Source organism: Heloderma suspectum, chromosome Z (assembly GCF_057233095.1).
Source record: "Heloderma suspectum isolate Gila_16-S chromosome Z, 16-S_ref, whole genome shotgun sequence".
Taxonomy (NCBI): Eukaryota; Metazoa; Chordata; class Lepidosauria; order Squamata; family Helodermatidae; genus Heloderma; species Heloderma suspectum.
Window position 1 is genome coordinate 9640552 of NC_139476.1, and position 17872 is coordinate 9658423.

General features: G+C 48.5%; 1 protein-coding gene across 1 annotated transcript; it reads right to left on the reverse strand.

Moving 5' to 3' along the window:
• Nucleotides 1–7033: 7033 nt before the first annotated feature.
• KISS1R (KISS1 receptor) lies at nt 7034–17274 on the reverse strand. The gene is made up of 5 exons (XM_084825806.1): nt 17106–17274; nt 14975–15099; nt 12293–12428; nt 9279–9517; nt 7034–7396 (listed from the first exon to the last, which is right to left on the reverse strand). The coding sequence occupies exons 1-5, from the start codon at nt 17197–17199 to the stop codon at nt 7034–7036; spliced, it is 957 nt and encodes a 318-aa protein (XP_084681932.1). The 5' UTR covers nt 17200–17274.
• Between the last annotated feature and the right edge of the window lie 598 nt (nt 17275–17872).

Below are 17872 nucleotides of genomic sequence, written 5' to 3' on the forward strand. Positions count from 1 at the left end.
TCTCACACACACACACATACAGTAACAGTGCAACTTCATGCACTCCTGCTCAGAAGTAAGTCCTATTCAGTTCAATGGGGCTTACTCTTGGTTAAGTGGGGATAGGATTGCTGTCTTAGTATATGAGGAGGCTCCCTTCTCAGGAAGACCCTAGGTCCTTCCACATGCCCCGGCTGCACAGCCATCTTAGTTCCCATGGATCAAAATGCGCCCGGCTGTGCCTCAGAGTCAGGCAGAACCTTTTGTAAAAGTGAACTTTTGTGGGTGGAGGGGCGAGTGAGAGGGAGCCTTTCATTTTCAGTCTGGGCGAAAGGGTCCTTTAGGTCTGAAACTCTGGGGAAGCACGGATCTCAAGGCAGAATAACAACAGCAGATTGGATCCAGATTGAAGTTGGATCAGCTGTCCGGGCAGAAGTGGACTTCCCACCCCCTCCTTCCCAAGCAGTGCCTCCAGACCCTGAAAACATTATACAGAGCGTTAGGAGACCCTGCTGAATAGGGCGAGCTGTGGTGGGTGTGAGGGAAAGGGGGATCCACAAAAAAAGGTGGATAGACCTGTGAGCAGAGCCCTTCCTCTTGAGGAGGGCAGATCCTGGATCCAACCCAATGTGTGTCCTGACTCATGAGGTGATGGACAGTTTGTTGGAGGCCATGTTCCCAAATTTTTGGAAAGGAAACACTCTCCTAGCGGTCATTTTCTCATTTATTTATTTATTTGATTTGGGCCCCGCCTTTCTACCAAAAAATGGCACTCGAGGCAGCTTACAGGCATAATGAAAATGGATTTAAACAATAAAATGCATTAACATCTCATAAAAACATAATAATTGCAGAATAAAACATAAAAAGCACCCACCCCAACAGACCCGCTTACACACCAAAGGTCTTCTTGAATAAAGTGGTCTTTGCCTGCTGGCAGAAGGACAGCAGAGAGGGGGTGAACCTAGCCTCTCCCGCCAGGGAGTTCCACAGCTAGGGAGTAGTCACTGAAAAGGCCCTCTCTTAGGTTGCCACCAAATGTGCTTCTGATGTCTCAAAATAAGGGCCTTGAGCAGATTTGTGCATCTAGACTGGCCTGCATTACTTATTCTCAAGAGGACCAGCTTTCCTCGATCAAGTGTTAAAAGCGGAGGGAGAAAGCGGCTGGAGAGTGGGGTGGGGGAGAAAGAGCATGCAGCATTTGGGTTGAACCCCACACCTGCAATTACACAAATGGCCATGAAAGTGACCCTCAGATACTTCAGGAGCACAAGTTGTTTGCTTGCTAGAAGCAAGGCAGCAGGATTCTTCACCATTGCACAACAGCCAGCTGAACCATTTATTTTATGTGCTCTTTATTTACAAACGGCCTTCCAAAAAGAAAATTAGACAGGGCAAGACAACAGAATTTTTAAAAATCACATCTTTAAAGCAGCAGCAGCAACAACAACTGTTACAACCAGTAAAGTGCAGCATTGCTGGAGTCTTGCTTCAGAGATGCCGCAGTGATTTGTATTTTATTTTCCATATTTCTTCCTTCAAAACCGGGTGGAGAGGTCGAGCTGGTGTTGTTCAAACTGCAAATGGATAACTGAGTGAATAATAACAGCTTTCATGCCAATATCTCAATCTTCAGGTAGATTTTCCTTTATTATGCATTTTTTTATTATTTTATTCACTGAGGGCACAATCCTATGATTGTTTAGACAGACAAAAGTCCTACAACTCCCAGCATTCCCCAGCCAGCCTGGCTGGGGAATGGTGGGAGTTGTCGGACTTTTGTCTGTCCAAGCAGTCATAGGATAGTGCCCTTAAATTACTTTTTTTTTTTTAAATCCCCACCCCTTCCTTCAATGAGCTCAGGATGACATCATCCCATCCCCCATGTTACCCTCACAACAGCCCTGTGAGGTAGGTTAAGCTGAGAGATGATAATTGACCCAAGGTCAGCTGGTGAACTTCACAAAAGAGTAGAGATCTGAACCCAGGTCTCTGGCTCTGGCCTTAACTCCATTATCACAATTAATATAGTGTCCTTAATGTGAATGTGTTTTTGCACACAATGTTTTGCTCCCTCTATACAGTGCAAAAGCTGGGTTGCAGTTAAACCTCAAAAAAACCAAGATTATGGCAACCAGCTTGACTGATAACTGGCAAATAGAGGGAGAAAACGTGGCTGCAGTGACAGACTTTGTCTTTCTAGGCGCAAAGATTACTGCAGACGCTGACTGCAGCCAGGAAATCAAAAGACGTTTACTTCTTGGGAGGAGAGCAATGGCAAATCTTGATAAAATAGTGAAGAGCAGAGACATCACACTGACAACAAAGGTCCGCATAGTTCAAGCAATGGTATTCCCCGTAGTAACCTATGGCTGCGAGAGCTGGACCATATGGAAGGCTGAGTGAAGGAAGATAGATGCTTTTGAACTGTGGTGCTGGAGGAAAACTCTGAGAGTGCCTTGGACTGCAAGAAGATCAAACCAGTCCATACTCCAGGAAATAAAGCCAGACTGCTCGCTTGAGGGAATGATGTTAAAGGCGAAACTGAAGTACTCTGGCCACATAATGAGAAGACAGGACACCCTGGAGAAGATGCTGATGCTGGGGAAAGCGGCAGGCAAAAGGAAGAGGGGCCGACGAAGGGCAAGATGGATGATGATATTCTGGAAGTGACGGACTCGGCCTTGGGGGAGCTGGGGGTGGCGATGGCCAACAGGAAGCTCTGGCGCGGGCTGGTCCACGAAGTCACGAAGAGTCGGATGCGACTGACCGAATAAACAACAACAACAATACAAACTGTATCCATGTGCATGGTGCTATACAAAGGGGACAAGACTCCTGTTCTGAGAGAATTAAGGTCTAAAATTTAACCACAGGGAAACAGCAGGGGAAAGGAAAGAAAGCAAACTTTATAGTTCGTTAAGTGAAGAAATACTTGTAGAGCTGTGTTTCTTTAAATCACCAGTTTCACAGCAAAAGTCCCGCAAAACATCCATATTAACTTTCTTAAAGTCGTGGTGTGCATCTCCTGCCACAGCTGCGGCCTTCAATCTCACCTAGATCTCTAATTGGGAAATGTCAATGATTAATTGGTGGGAAAACCTTTTTACTTGACGCATAGAGCAATCTTCTGCGCGTTAACTCAGAGCCCAAAGAAGCCCGTCTGGCACCTACATCGTGGTCTTTGGAGCACCAGAAAGCCTTTTTCTTCTCCCAGGCTCCTTCGGTTTTAAAAATGTGCTACTGCTTTTTAGACCCTTACACGGCTCTTGCTTTTCTTCGCTTTGCTTTTGTTTGGTAGCTGGTTTAATTTGTCTCAGATCTTACCCCATGTTTTATTGTTTTTTAAAATGGTTTTAAAGCTTAGTTTTGTAAATCATCCAGAGAGCTTTGGCTATTATAGAAATGCAATCAATCAATCAATCCTGTGGTGTGCAATGGAACTCCCGGCCAAACTACTTGTGATGTGATTCGTGTGGCTTGTTCTTCGGTGCAGGACTCTCCCTACTCCCCCCCCCCTTCAACAAATAGCCAGTGCGTGTGTGTGTGTAGAGGAATCAGATTTGGACCCTGGCACTGAGGGGGGAACTTTAACCCTTTGCTCTTCACTACATTCCTGATCCAAATCAGAGGTCCCATTATGGCTGGGGGGTGGGTGGGAGATATCCTGCACTCAGGGGCAAATCATGCAGTTGATGTCATGTGTGGTTTGCTCCTTGTACATTGGAGTAAGTGTGCCTAGGAACACATCCTACAAGGCATCCCTGGTTAATTGAGCAATGCAGTATTATTTTTTAAAATTATTTTAAATACAAATACATGCAGAAACTATGTGTCTCTCTCTTGCCTCCCCCTAAGATTCCTGCAACCTCTCAAAAAAAAGAAAGAAAGGTTTGCATTATTCTTCAAAACGATTGTTTCAGTCAGATGCATATTATTAATCGACTGAAACTAATTTGGTTAACGAACTCATCTTTAATCAGATGAAAGCCCTAATTCTTACAGTGAAACCATCGCATGCACCCCGACAGCTCTCCTCCCCTTTTCTTCCTGCACACCTACTGTAGGGGTTACACCAGTCACCTAATATCAGCTGAGAACACAAAATTTTCCTAGCTGATGCGTTATTATTTCTTTGAAGGGGAGTGCTGGATTAATTTTGTATTTTTAAAAAAATTGATTTGGCAATACTGACATCTAGTGGAGTGGGGTGTCATGGCAAGCATAGATACAGAGGTGATGTGTGCAATGCCTAAAGCAGCCTTCAGATTGTTGGACTACAACACCCATCATACTTTGCTGCGCTGGCTGGGGATGATGGGGAATATAGTCCAACACCTCTGGGGGGCGCCAGGTTGGGGAAGACTAGCTTAAAATTTACTCTCCCCCCCCCACACACACACACCATCCTCTGTGTCTTTTAGCAGGGTGGACAGGCAGGAATTCCACACAAAATATTATTTTGAAATAAGGTTAACAAAATAACCTTAATGTTTCAAAATAAAATGAAATTTCATTATTTAAAAAAAAAAGAACTCCGCACAAGCGATGCCGTTCAGAGCTTTCACCTGCTTCACAAGTTGCACAGCACATGGGTGATGTTTAAGACATGGCGGCGCAAAAAATTCGGCAAGTCTGCGTGTTCACACCACATTTTACTCCCACGGTTCCTCAAAGGCAGAGCAGTTTTACCTCTTTCAGACTGAGGGCTGAAACCAATTTTTGAGAAGTTCTTGGGGGGAAAAGGCACCAACAACACCAGCCTGTTGCTACTGAAGGCTTGTACTGCCTGTAACGAAGCCTTAGGAGAGGCATTCTGACCTTTTAGAATGGGGGATAAATGTACAAAAGGTGAAAACCACAAAAAAAATGGTTGGGGCTGGATTTGCCCCACAGGCCTAAGGTTCAACACCCTTGCTCCAAGGAGTTCACGGTGGCCACCCCATTTTATCCTTCAGGGGGAAGGAGAGAGAGAGGGTGACTGGCCCAGGGTCATTCAGTGAGCCACATACAGAGCAGGGATTTGAACCTGGGTCTCCCCATCCACTGTGTCACATTGGCTCCTTGCACTTGATGTCCAGGTTCCATTAATGTGTTTTCAGCACTCTGAGCTTCAAAATGGATGCCATCGTGCTTTGCTAGGCCTTGGTACCTCTTCTGCCAGTTCTGAGCCCGCTGCCTCCCCTGTTTGGTTCAGGTGGTCTCGAGTTCGAGACTCCCAATGCATCTTAAAAGTCTGGTTTGCCACTTGTTTCAATAATACTGAATGACTCTGGGCTTCATCACACGGAGGTTTTATCCTGCTTTTGAGAATGCTCACTCACAGAAGTTTGTGGGTCCTTTTCATGACATCGTCAAGCTCCAGGGCACATCCAGAGGTATTTCTTGGTTAAAAGGTAAAAAGGTAAAGGTAAACCAGTTCTTGGTTAAAAGGTAAAAAGGTAAAGGTAAACCAGTCGTGTCCGACTCTAGGGTGCGGTGCTCATCCCCGTTTCTAAGCCGAAGAGCCAGCGCTGTCCGAAGACGCTTCCGTGGCCATGTGGCCGGCATGACTGAACACCGAGGTGCACGGAACGCGGTTACCTTTCCCGCCGAGGTGGTACCTATTTATCTACTTGCAATTTCTTGCTTTCGAACTGCTAGGTTGGCAGAAGCTGGGGCCGAAGACGGGAGCTCACTCCGTCACGCGGCACTCGGGTCTCGAACTGCTGTCCTGCCGACCTTCCGGTCTGCAGTTCAGCGTCTTAACCACTAAGCCACCGCGGCCTTAGTTTCTTGGTTATTCCATGTGAAATAGATCTGGAAATAACGAAGTATTAAAATACGTTGGATTGTTGCACTATTAAAACAGCCACTAGATGGTGCTGTTTCATTGAGTTCTATGGAACACTGAAAATTAAAAATGTCCCCTCTCAGCAATCCCGTGGTTGCTGTCTGGGATTGCGCTCTAAACGTGGAAAGGCTACACCATGGGAGGACTGCAGGTTTTTTCTTTAATGTAAAGGCAGCCTCTTTCTTGGCTTCTGGTCTTTGAAGTATTTGCTTCTGTTTGTTAACATGTTGCTGGCCAACTAGGACGGGATGGCATGGGGTGGTTTGTATTTTGCATCAGTTTCCATCTCAGGGAATCACAGAGGCAGATTCTCTCCTTCGCCCTTCCCAAAGACAAGAGATTTGGTGGAGCACAAGATCAGCCGGCACAATGGATCAGCCACTGGAGTCCTCCAGGTCCAAACTGGCCTTCTGAGCATCGGCACTGGGCCACAGGAAGTCAAGCATATAGGGATTAAAGTGTGATTCCCCAGCACAGTATGGGTCAGGAATGGGTGGGTTGTGGCAGAAGGGTTGATCCAGAAGCAGAGTCAGTTGTGCAAGTCAGACCTCTCCAACCTGGTGCCTTCCAGATGTGTGGGACTGCAAGTCCTATCATTCCTAACCAGCATGGTCAATGGCCATGCTGAATGAGCATGATGGGAGTTGCAGTGCAGAACATCTGGAGGGCACCAGGTTGGGGGAGGCTAGTCTAAGTCGAGAAGCCTGTCCAAAAGGGGTGGGGTAGAGAAACTTGCGGAGTGGGGTGGGGGAGAAAGCAGACAGGCAGAATCGCTTCTAGCAAGCCAAGAACAGTGGAGTTCAGCACTGCCTGTGGAAGGAGGAGAAGCCATGCTGGAACCTGACCGGATATTGTCTTGCTCTTCCTCCACTTGGGGACAACAAGGGACACCACGGCACACATCTGGAGGCACCTCAGCTAATACCGACAGAAGGGGGGATGCGAGGTCCTAGGACATCATCCTCAGATTCCGCCCTCCGCAAAACAAGTGCCTGATCAGGGATCTTCACATAGCGTGGTCAACAAAAATGGCTCCAGCTGCCTTGAGCCAACCCGCGCACACCCCAGGAGGGAAACGCAAAAGGTCCTCACTGGGCATTTCCAGTCTCCTGGCTTGCTTAACGCCAGCCAAAGGATCGCCAGAAGGGTCAGCCAAAAGGATCCCTTGGTGACCTCTGAACTAACTGTTTTGGGGAGGGCCGGCTGACGGCCGGCTGCTTTTTACATCCCCGACAAGACAAACTGCATCTCCGTGTTGACGTTGGCCTGAGCGGTGACGTCCGAGTTGCCCACCCTGCTGCGCTTGAAGGCAAACGGGAAGACGGTCTTGAAGGCCTTCTGGAAATTGGCCCCCATGAAGGCGTAGACGATGGGGTTGACCGAGGAGTTGGCATAGGACATGCAGTGGGCCCAGATCTTCACCTTGTAGGTGTAGTAGTTGCGCTGGAAGCTGGCGCTGAAAGCCTGGAAGAGGATGAGGAGCTGCATCGGGCCCCAGCAGATGGTGAAGAGGGCCACGATGATGGCTACCATGCGGGAGATCTTGGCCCGCAGGGCTTCCGAGTGCGCCGCCAGCTGCTGCACCTGCATAGGGGAGTAGAGGGGTGGTTACCTGTGCCCCACTACCTGCCCCGAAGGACCAGAGACAGAGGTGTGTGTGGGGGGGGCTTTCCCAGTGTAAAATACAGCCCTGATTTTTGTCCTTGGGCAGTGCCTCCTTAAAGCGTTGCTAGCTTGCATTCCTTCAACCGTCATTCATCATCAGGGTTTTGCTCCCTCCCCAGAAGTTACATTTCTGAGCGATGGTGGAGACGTCTTGATTCTAGCACGCATGCTCATAAATGCATGCGCATGAACATGGAGGGAGCAGTCCTATGGCCGCCAGACAGTTCTAGAGGGCTATAGGATTTTTCAATTTCTGGGAACCCCCCCCCCCCCGGTAGGCAGTCTGGTTCGTCCCTGTCTCCGCACTTGTAAGACCAGTGCAGACTGGGCAAAAAGAGGGCGTTCCCAGGGGCAGAGAGGGGAGGACACCACAGACACTTCCTATGGGCCATGCGGCCTCCCCCTCTCCTGCTCAGGCGTCCCCAGCTAGACAGCCAAAATTGGCGGTCTAGCCACAAATGCAGGGTGGCTGGAGCACGGAGGAGAGGATCCCCTCTGTGCTCTACCCACCCTACATTTGATAGTTGGCCTCCTCCAAGTTTGGAGGCAGCCAACTATCCCCATAGGATTGTGCCCTAAGGCATGATGCAGCATGCAGCTACTGGGACTCCCCGCAGGCTCTAGAATGTAATTTTCTGAATGTGGGTGTTGAATATATCTTGATTCCTCTAGTTGCATGTTACCACATTCCTACGCATGAACACTGAGGCATCATCTAGGGTACAGGGATTTGTATCTTGCTCCCCAGAGTCTCTAGTGCGGCTCCGGTGGGGAGGGGGTGATACAAGTACAGAATCAAGGAACATGTATATTTGCACCCTTGAACCTCCACTCATGGAGCTAACAGCAGGGTTGTTCTTTTAATTCTGTTGCGACTATATTGTTTTTTATCCAGCGTTTATCAACCTTCTGTTTTACGTTTAAAGACCTTATTTATTTATTGTCTGGCAGCAGCTGCTAGTTGTGCAGTTTTATTTCCCCATAAGCCTCTTTGGAAATGTTTTTTAAACACAAAAATAACAGAGAAATGCTTTAAACTAATACATAAATAAATTGCCGCTTCATGGGAGATAACTGTGACTAGGGAATTGATGCAGGAGGAAGAGAATAGATCTGGAATCGGTATTTTACCCCACAGTGGGGATAATAGCAGCTTGGAAAGCGGGGGATTTTGATTTTGATACCTCCAGGATCAGAGGCATTATACCTGTGTACAGCAGTTGCTGGGGAACATGGGTGGGAGGGTGGTGTTGCACGCATCTCCTGCTCATGAGTTTCCTGGTCAACAGTGGGTTGGCCACTGTGTGAACAGAATGCTGGACTAGATGGACCCTAGGTCTGATCCAGCAGGGCTCTTCTTAGGTTTTTACAATCAGACAAATAGCATGAGAGGAAAGAATTAAATACACACCCCAGTTAAAACAAAAACCTTGATCACGGATGTTCCATCTTGCATCTAGTTTGTCCAAGAGTATCAGGGGCATAGTGTACAGCAGGCCTAATCCAGTCCATCTGGGATCTGAATCAAGCCCTCCAAGGTTCCCATGACCCCACCACCTTTTCCCCAACCAACCATCATTTGCTGGTTTCCTGGATTTTCAGCTGTTTCCCCTGCATCACAGAAGGTCCCGAGGCGTATTATTGGCAGTAAGACCTTTAAGCTAAAATATGCCGGTACTTTTGCTCCTGCCCCTCTGGCCTGAACTAACACTGGAATGCGGCCCCCGAGAGCTTCTCTGAAATGGGATGCAGCCCCCGAGACGACAGAGGTTCTGCACCCCTGATGTACTGCGTGCCTTACCTCGTAGTGGTTGTCAGCTGGCTCCACCGCGGGCCGCCCCATCTGGTACACCATGGCTGTGTAGCAAAGCAGGATGGTGAGCAGTGGGAGGAGGTACACCACTAAGAAATTATACAGGATGAAGGCCCTCTCATGGTAGACGGAGGGGAAGGACTCACTGCAGTACGTCTGCGGACCAAACCAGTAGCCTTCCGTCAGCTGGTTGTAAGCCAGGACCGGAGTGGAGACAACGAAGGAGCCTGCATGGTAAGAGACCCAGAGTAGGGGTGCATCCTGAACTCACTTTCTCTGAATTTATCTCTCGATTTTGGACTTCTGTACTGCCTGGTCTTATTTCCGGCATGGAACTGATGCAGTCAGACCCCCCCTCCATTGTTCTGAGTTTGGTGCAGAGCGCCAAGCATACACCATTCACCATACATCTCGGCAGCTTTGCTTCTTTCCTTTACATTAGCCGGGCCGGGGGGGGGGGGGCTGGTGATGCAGATGTCAACAGGGCAGTGCTTCCACACCTTGGATAGGTCCTTTAGAGTTCTGACTGAAAACCAAAGTGGATTCACGGCCACACTGACATCAGAGCCGCCGGTCTCTGTCGACATCAGGGGTGGGCAGTACATGGTCCGCATCCGGCAGCCCTGGCCATTTTTGCCACCAGAATTCAGTGGCGTGGCAGAGAGGAAAAATAGCCTCCTTTTAAAAGCCAAGAGGCTGAAATTCAGCAGCAGCAGCAAAAAGGGCCATTTTAAACAAAGTTTAACATTTCTTTGCTATTGCTGCTGCTTCCACTGCACCACCCAATTTCGGCAGCCAAAGCTGTGTGGGGCTTTTAAAAAGGAGGCTATTTTTCTCCTCGCGGCCATTGCCATGCCAAATTTTAGCAGTACAGGAGCAGCTGGGGCAGGGATGTGGTCCCCAGTGGGGTCCCCGGGGGCAATGCAACCCCCGGACCTCTCAACATCGCCTCACCCTGCCTGACGTTGCTGATGTGCACCAGCGCACCGATAAAACTCTGCAAAAAGCAACCTTGATGTGACTGTGGTTGCTTCCAGATGGAGTGCTAGCAATCAAAAGCCATGTATTCCATCTTCTGACATCTGGACAACCTTACCCCCATCCCGCTAAAATTCTGGGAATGCGGCAGGGTGGTTGCACAAGAAATGCCTCCTCGGAAACACCCTGTATGTATGGCTGTCGAATCAAGGTTCATTTGTGTGTGGTATTTTACCAACATGCAGGAGTAGTGAGACAGTGTGCAAAAATAACCTTGATACAGTTGTATATAGATCGTACTGAGATTTTTTCCCCCCACCAGTTTGTCCATGCATATAGATACAGCAGTAACATGTCGGCATGAGGCATCTGCATCTGTACTGCATCTGTACTGGGGCTTCTGCTTCCAGATTCATTGTGGGATTAAATTGGCTCATTTACACATGCTTGTTTCCGGGGGATTTCTTTCTCTGCCTTTCTATATGTTTCCTTATACAACCACCAGATGGTGCTGTGATATAGCAGAATTGCGCAATTACATACGGCTTTATAACCTATTTTCTAAATAATAGCAGACTTTCCTCATTAGGAAAAAAAACCGCGATAATGGTTGCAAAGAGCGGAAGAGGCCCTAGTGGATAACGAAAGGACCCGCAAACTACTGATGAGTGAGCAGTCACAAGGGCACAATAAAAGCCTCATGTAGAAAGCCTCCTAAAGAAGCAGGGCCATTCCTCCGGCACAGATGAAAGACCTCCCGCGTGAAGGCTCCTCCTCCTCGCTCAAATGTCATCACCAGCAGCCATTACAGTGGGCTGTACCAAGGGAGAAGCAGGACCATTCCGTCAGCCCTGCTGAAAGACTTAATTTTCCCCCCTCTTCCCCCCACCCATCTCTTTTTCCTTGTGTGTTGTGTCTTTTTAAATTGTGAGCCTGTGGACAGAGACAGACTTGTTTTACTGTAAGCCACTCCAAGAGTATTTTGGGCTGAGAAGCAGGGGAAAAAAATAGTTTCAGTCAATCAGTCATTAATAGGAAAGGGTGCCAGTGAACATAAGAAGCTGAAAACTGTGGCAAACTGCTTATGTCCAAGTTTGGAATTCATTTTTAAAATGCCCCTGATTAAACCAGAATTAAGGAACAGTGAACACTCGGTATTATAAAGGAGTAGAATCGTCGTGCTGTTTTGGGCTTTCATTCCTAGCCCGGTGGTGCATCAGTGTCATGGCAGGAAAACAACTGGAGCAGGGCAAAGCCTCCCAAGATGGGAGAGGGGTGTTGTGTTGAGCCCAATTCAAAGCACACTGGATGTGAGGTTTTAGCAAAACAACCACGGAATAGTCCACAGGGGTGTTGAAATCAGTGGTGCAGCTATGTCATTTCAGACCCTGACTGGAAAGGTCTTACTAGGCGGGTGGGGGAGAAAGATAAACTTTAGATGACCGTATGTTTTACTTCAGTTGTGAAGCACATAACTGACGTTGATTTTCTTTGGCCCCACCCCGCCAATGCCATTCCATGCATTGAGACTGCTTCTACATTCCTGATACGTTAGAGAAAGAAACAAAAACCTGTTTGCCAACCCTGATAAAAGGAAAACAAATACTCTGAGCATGTGCAGTTTTGCATGTTAAACTCACTGAGATCATGGCACCATCATGACCACGGGAATAAAATGGGATTTGTTTCATCTGCCCTGATGCGAAACACCTTTACTTGGGAATAAGTACAATTCTATTGTGGAAAAAGACAATATGTTTTTAAAGTGGAAGTAATAAAATGAGCATCTGGAACATTGTTCTGTCTGGCCAGCTGCTCCCTGCAGCTGTGAAATGTTTTTTTAAAATAAGAACTAAGCAAGGCAATATTAGCCTAGTGAGCTACCCCAGACCTCTTTGCCACAGCCCACGTCACCTGGTGGTCATTTGGGGACCCCTCTGGGCTGCTGGGCACTGAACTTCAGCCCGGAGATCCAGCCCACTGGTGGAAATCAGGAATTTGCAGACCACAAGGCCTCGACTCACCAACCCAGACGCTGATGCTGACAATGGCAGCCACGCGAGGGGTGCGCTGCCTCAGTGATCGGAGCGGGAACACAGTCACGTACCACCGGTCCACACTCATGGCTGTCAGGGTGATGCATGTGGCTTGCACGGAGACCTGTGATGCCAAACAAAGGGATCCGTTAGAAACGTGGGGCTGACGTCCCACGCGGACTCCCAGGTGACCCTGGCCTGGCTCGCCTCTCAAAAAAAAAAAAAATACTTTCAATCAATCAGTCAATCATTAATAGGAAAGGGTGCCAATGAACATAAGAAGCTAAAAACTGTGGCAAACTGCTTGTGCTCCAAGTTTGGAACTGATTTTTTAAATGCCCCTGATTAAACCAGGATTAAGGAGGAGTGGGAATTCGGTACTATAAAGGTGTAGAATTGTGGCACTGTGTTGGGCTTTCATTCCTAGGGCATCTCTGGGAAAGGAAAGGTTCCTCTTGTGCAAGCACCGAGCTATTACTGACCCCTAGAGGGACGCCGTTTTTCCTTGGCGTTTTCCTGGCAAACTGTATAGTGGGGTGGTTTGCCATTGCCTTCCCCAGTCCTAAGTACCTTTCCCCCGGCAAGCTGGGTACTCATTTTACCGACCTCGGAAGGATGGAGGGCTGAGTCGACCTGAGCTGGCTACCTGAAAACCAGCTTCTGCTGGGATCGAACTCAGGTCGTGGGGAGAGTTTCAGTTGCATTATTGCCACCTACCACTCTGCGCCACATGAGGCTCTTAAGGCATCTCTAAAGGTAAAAGGTAAAGGTGTCCCCAACCAGTCATGTCCGACTCTAGGGTGTGGTGCTCATCTCCATTTCGAAGCCGAAGAGCCAGCGCTGTCCGAAGACGCTTCCGTGGTCACGTGGCCGGCATGACTGAACACCGAGGTGCACGGAACGCTGTTACCTTTCCTGCTGAAGCGGTACCTATTTATCTACTCGCAATTCCTTGCTTTCGAACTGCTCGGTTGGCAGGAGCTGGGACTGAAGACGGGAGCTCACTCCGTCACGCGGCACTCGGGTCTCGAACTGCTGACCTACCGACCTTCCAGTCTGCATTTAAAACGGGACTTTCTGCTTCTGTTTTAAATGCAGGATCACAACAACTCCCTTTTCCACACGCTTCCTTCCCCCCCACACCTTTCCCCTCCTCCTCCCCGTATCTCAGTCTTCAGCTGTCTTTCATGGATCTCGCTCCTCTTCTGGCCGCTTTTACTCTTTTCATGGAGGAAACTGAAGCAGAACACAACCAGCAGGGTAATTTGACAGCTCATGATCTGCGATCTATTTAAAAACGGAACAAAGGGCATTTAGTGAAAGAGACGCCTGGAATGATCACGGCGTCATGTAAAGAGCCCGCAAACTTCCGTGAAGGAGCCATCTCAACCGCAGGATAAAAGCTCAGTGTGGAGGAGCCCTCAAATCCTGCATTTAAAACCGGGTTTTCTGCTTCCCTTTTAAAGGCAGGATCACAACGGACTCCTTTGATCCGTGCTTCCTTCCCCCCCTCCACCTTCTCCCCGTATCTGAGTCTTCCATTATCTTTCATTGACCTCGCTTCTCTTCTTGCTGCTTTTACGGTTTTCAGGGAGGAAACTGAGGCGGAACACAGCGGGGTAATTTGACAGCTCATGATCTGCGATCTATTTAAAAACGGAACAAAGGGCGTTCAGTGCAGGAGACGCCTTGAATGATCACGGCATCATGTAAAGAGCCCACAAATGTCCATGAAGGGGCCATCTCAATCACAGGATAAAAGCTCAGTGTGAAGGAGCTCTTAGTCCAGTGGCGCATCAGTGTCATGGCAGGAAAACAACAGGAGTTGTTTTCCAGTTTTCTCCACTCTGTATGAGTAGCTGTTCTGGCCTGGCAGCTTCACATCTTACATAAGAAGCTGCTTGAGACCACATCAGAGCTCATTGGTCTGTCTAGGTCAAGGTTGCTGACATTTTTGGGCCCTTGGGTACATCTGGATGCTTGTGGGCACCGTCATAAAATGGCTGCCATGGGGGGAGTCACAAAATGGCTGCCATGTGGAGTGGGCAATCGCAAATTTTACTACTGCCAGAAAACACCCGTTTCAAATAAAGGCAGCTGGTGAGACTAGAAGAAAAACACAGACCTTTCAAGTCATGATTTTCTGCTCTGACAAAACACCCATTCACAGAAAGCCAAGCCAATTTCTCCAAATCACTTCTAAGTAAGTTCTTCTAAAATTAATATCCCCAAATGTATTCCTCCAAAATAGGAAGAGCACCATCAAATCTACTCCCATCTCAAAACACACAACCCACCCCCACACTCCATGCCAAAAATACAAAACAGACCAGCATATTGAACTTTAAAGCTTTTGCTGCCAGTCATGAGAGGCATTTCAGCCTTTCAGAATGGGGGGTGGGGGGAGGCACAAATGCAGAGAAATCACCAAGCTGGTTGAGGGAAAGGAGGTAGGGCCAAGAGAAGGGGGGGACCTTCTAGGAAACTCCAGAGGTCTGGATTTGGCCCCCGGGCCTCAGGCTCCCTATCAGCATGTTTAACTGTGTTTTCACATTTTGAGGGTGGAGGGAACGACGACAAGCCCGATGTTTATTTTTTGCAGAAACGTTTCTTCCTTTCTAGCGGAAGATGGCATGCAAGTGTGCTCCCAGAAATCGGACACAAGCTCACCTGTTGGATGTAGTTGACAAATTTGCACATGAATTCCCCAAAGATCCAGCCTGGAAGAGGATAAAGCATGGCGGTGAAAGGGACGCAGCAGACTAGGAAGATGATGTCAGTCGTGGCCAGGTTGGCTGTGGGACAAAGAGCAGAGTCTGGTCCTGAATTTGCTTCGATTCACTTGGTTCTTTCCTCCCGCCCTGTCAAGTTGGTTTAGGGTGATTGTGTGTTTAAAAGAATATAGGGACCATGTGTTTAAAAGAACAGGGCTGGCGTCAAGGGTAGATGTCAGGGTGGACACTGAGCCCATAGAATCCCAGAGTAGTTCTGATTCTGAGGAAGAGCAGTCGCTCCTGGGAGAGGAGCGCGCTCCTCTTTCCCAGGGCCAACAGCTGACGGAGATTCCTCCCACCAGCATTCCTAGCTTAGATAGCAGTCCTGGGAGTGACAGAGTGCAGGAAGCAGACTTGATGGACGTGTGACGCCGATGCAGAGAGCGGCTCCAAATGGAGGGCGCAGAAAGGAGGCGTAGTGCCCGGTTGGTGCGCAAACAACGGCTGCGCCCAGAGGATCCAAGGGAAAAGGGGAGGGACTCTCCTTAGTCCTTAAGTTCAGGGGTCTGCCAGTATTTCCCTTATAAACGGGGACCAACTGTTTAAACTTAGCTTATTAAGGCTTATTATTATTAAATCGAGGCTTATTATTATTAAATCATGGCTTATTAAATCAAACAAGGAAGGGATGTCTGGCTGGGTCCAGGAGGTTGTAAATTCCTCCTTGAGAGAGGGAGTGGTGCCTGCCGCTTTAAAAGATGCAGTAATTAGACCACTCCTGAAAAAGCCTAACCTGGACCCAGAGGATGTTAACAATTATAGGCCAGTGGCCAACGTCCCCTTCCTGGGCAAGGTGCTTGAGCGGGGTGGTTGTAGGACAGCTCCAGGCACTCTTGAATGAAACGGATTATCTAGATCCATTTCAATCGGGCTTCAGGCCTGGTTTTGGAATGGAAACTGCCTTGGTTGCCCTGTGGGATGACCTCTGCCGGGAGAGGGACAGGGGCAGTGCGACCCTGTTGATTCTCCTGGACCTCTCAGCAGCTTTCGATACCATCGACCATGGTATCCTTCTGGATAGGTTGTCTGGGTTAGGAGTTGGAGGCACTGCACTACAGTGGTTCCGCTCCTACTTGGATGGCTGATTCCAGAAGGTGGTGCTGGGGGATTATTGCTTTGTGCCATGGCAATTGTGCCATGGGGTTCCACAGGGCTCTATTTTATCCCCCATGCTGTTTAACATCTACATGACACCGCTGGGGGACGTTATCCGGAGGTGTGGGCTGAGGTGCCATCAATATGCGGATGACCAGAAAACCAGGCCATAGCCCAATAAGATTGATAGAGGTCCAGCAGTTCTGAAGTGTGCAAGATTTCCACACATTTGCATTAAAACAGGGTTTTTTTCCCCCTAGCCCAGGTTGTTTTTAAAGGGATACTTAATATAACTAAATTTAAAAAGGGAAATAAATAAAAGACATCTAATTTATGATATTATAATTATAATAATCATAATTATTCTTAAACACCTAATTTTTATCCATCCTGTTCTCCCGTTATTTCAGGCCCTTTCATTCCACCTGATCTTGACGAAACAATAGACAACCACTGGGAGAGTGAATCGGCACAACTACAAGCATAAGGTTTGGCTGGTGATACAGGGATGATGCCCCCTTTGCTCATTGGTCCCAGTTCCTTCGCTCTTCCTTTGCCCTCTCCCCACCCAAGGATATAGGGATGATGCCCCCTTTGCTCATTGGTCCCAGTTCCTTCGCTCTTCCTTTGCTCTCTCCCCACCCAAGGATATAGGGATGATGCCCCCTTTGCTCATTGGTCCCAGTTCCTTCACTCTTCCTTTGCCCTCTCTCCACCCAAGGATATAGGGATGATGCCCCCTTTGCTCATTGGTCCCAGTTCCTTCGCTCTTCCTTTGCCCTCTCCCCACCCAAGGATATAGGGATGATGCCGCCTTTGCTCATTGGTCCCTGTTCCTTCGCTCTTCCTTTGCCCTCTCTCCACCCAAGGATATAGGGATGATGCCCCCTTTGCTCATTGGTCCCAGTTCCTCTGGCCTCTGCTCATCTCACCGATGTAGAAGTTGGTCACGGTCCTCATTTGCTTGTGTTTGGTGATGACATAGATCACCAGGGAGTTGCCCACCAGTCCCACCACCATCAGCATGGCAAAGAAGAGTGGCACCAGCCAGGCATCCACCAAGTGTGGAGGTCTTTGGGGCTCTGAGCCATTGACACACAGCAGCCCCACTGCGCAGGCCGAACTGTTCAGGAGGAAGAGGGACTCGTTGAAATCAGAGACTGAAGACCCGCCTAGCATGGTCCATGGGCGCCTCGACTTTGTTCCCGGAATCCCTTGTGCTTAAAAGCTGGCAGTGCCTGTCTGCAATCGGGGTTTTGGTCTGGCCGAGCCTTGAAAATCCAGGGTGCTAACAAATGGCTGGAGAAGAGCAGTCCAATGGCAGATGTCTTCAGGGCCTTGGACAGCTCCCAGTTACTGCAGACGTTGCTCTAACAACATTCAAAGATCAGCTGGCCTCTTGAATTCCTGAGCAGGGCCCAATAACCTCCACAGTCACTCATGGAAAATTGCAAGGGATTTAAGGGGGCACCGTTGTCCCATGGAATGAACTGTCTTCTCCAACAGTTTGGAGAGCAAACAGCCTTGGTAGTTGGTGGAGCAACTCGTATTCCTCGTCTGAGCTGCCCTTCCTCTGGAGTCTGGAAACACCTCCTTCTCCTGCTCCAAGAGGAATTTACGGAAGAAAAGTCAATCTTGATGTGAACAACAATGGTTCTCAACTTCCCTTAGCTCTATTCTCTGATGTCCGTCTCATAAG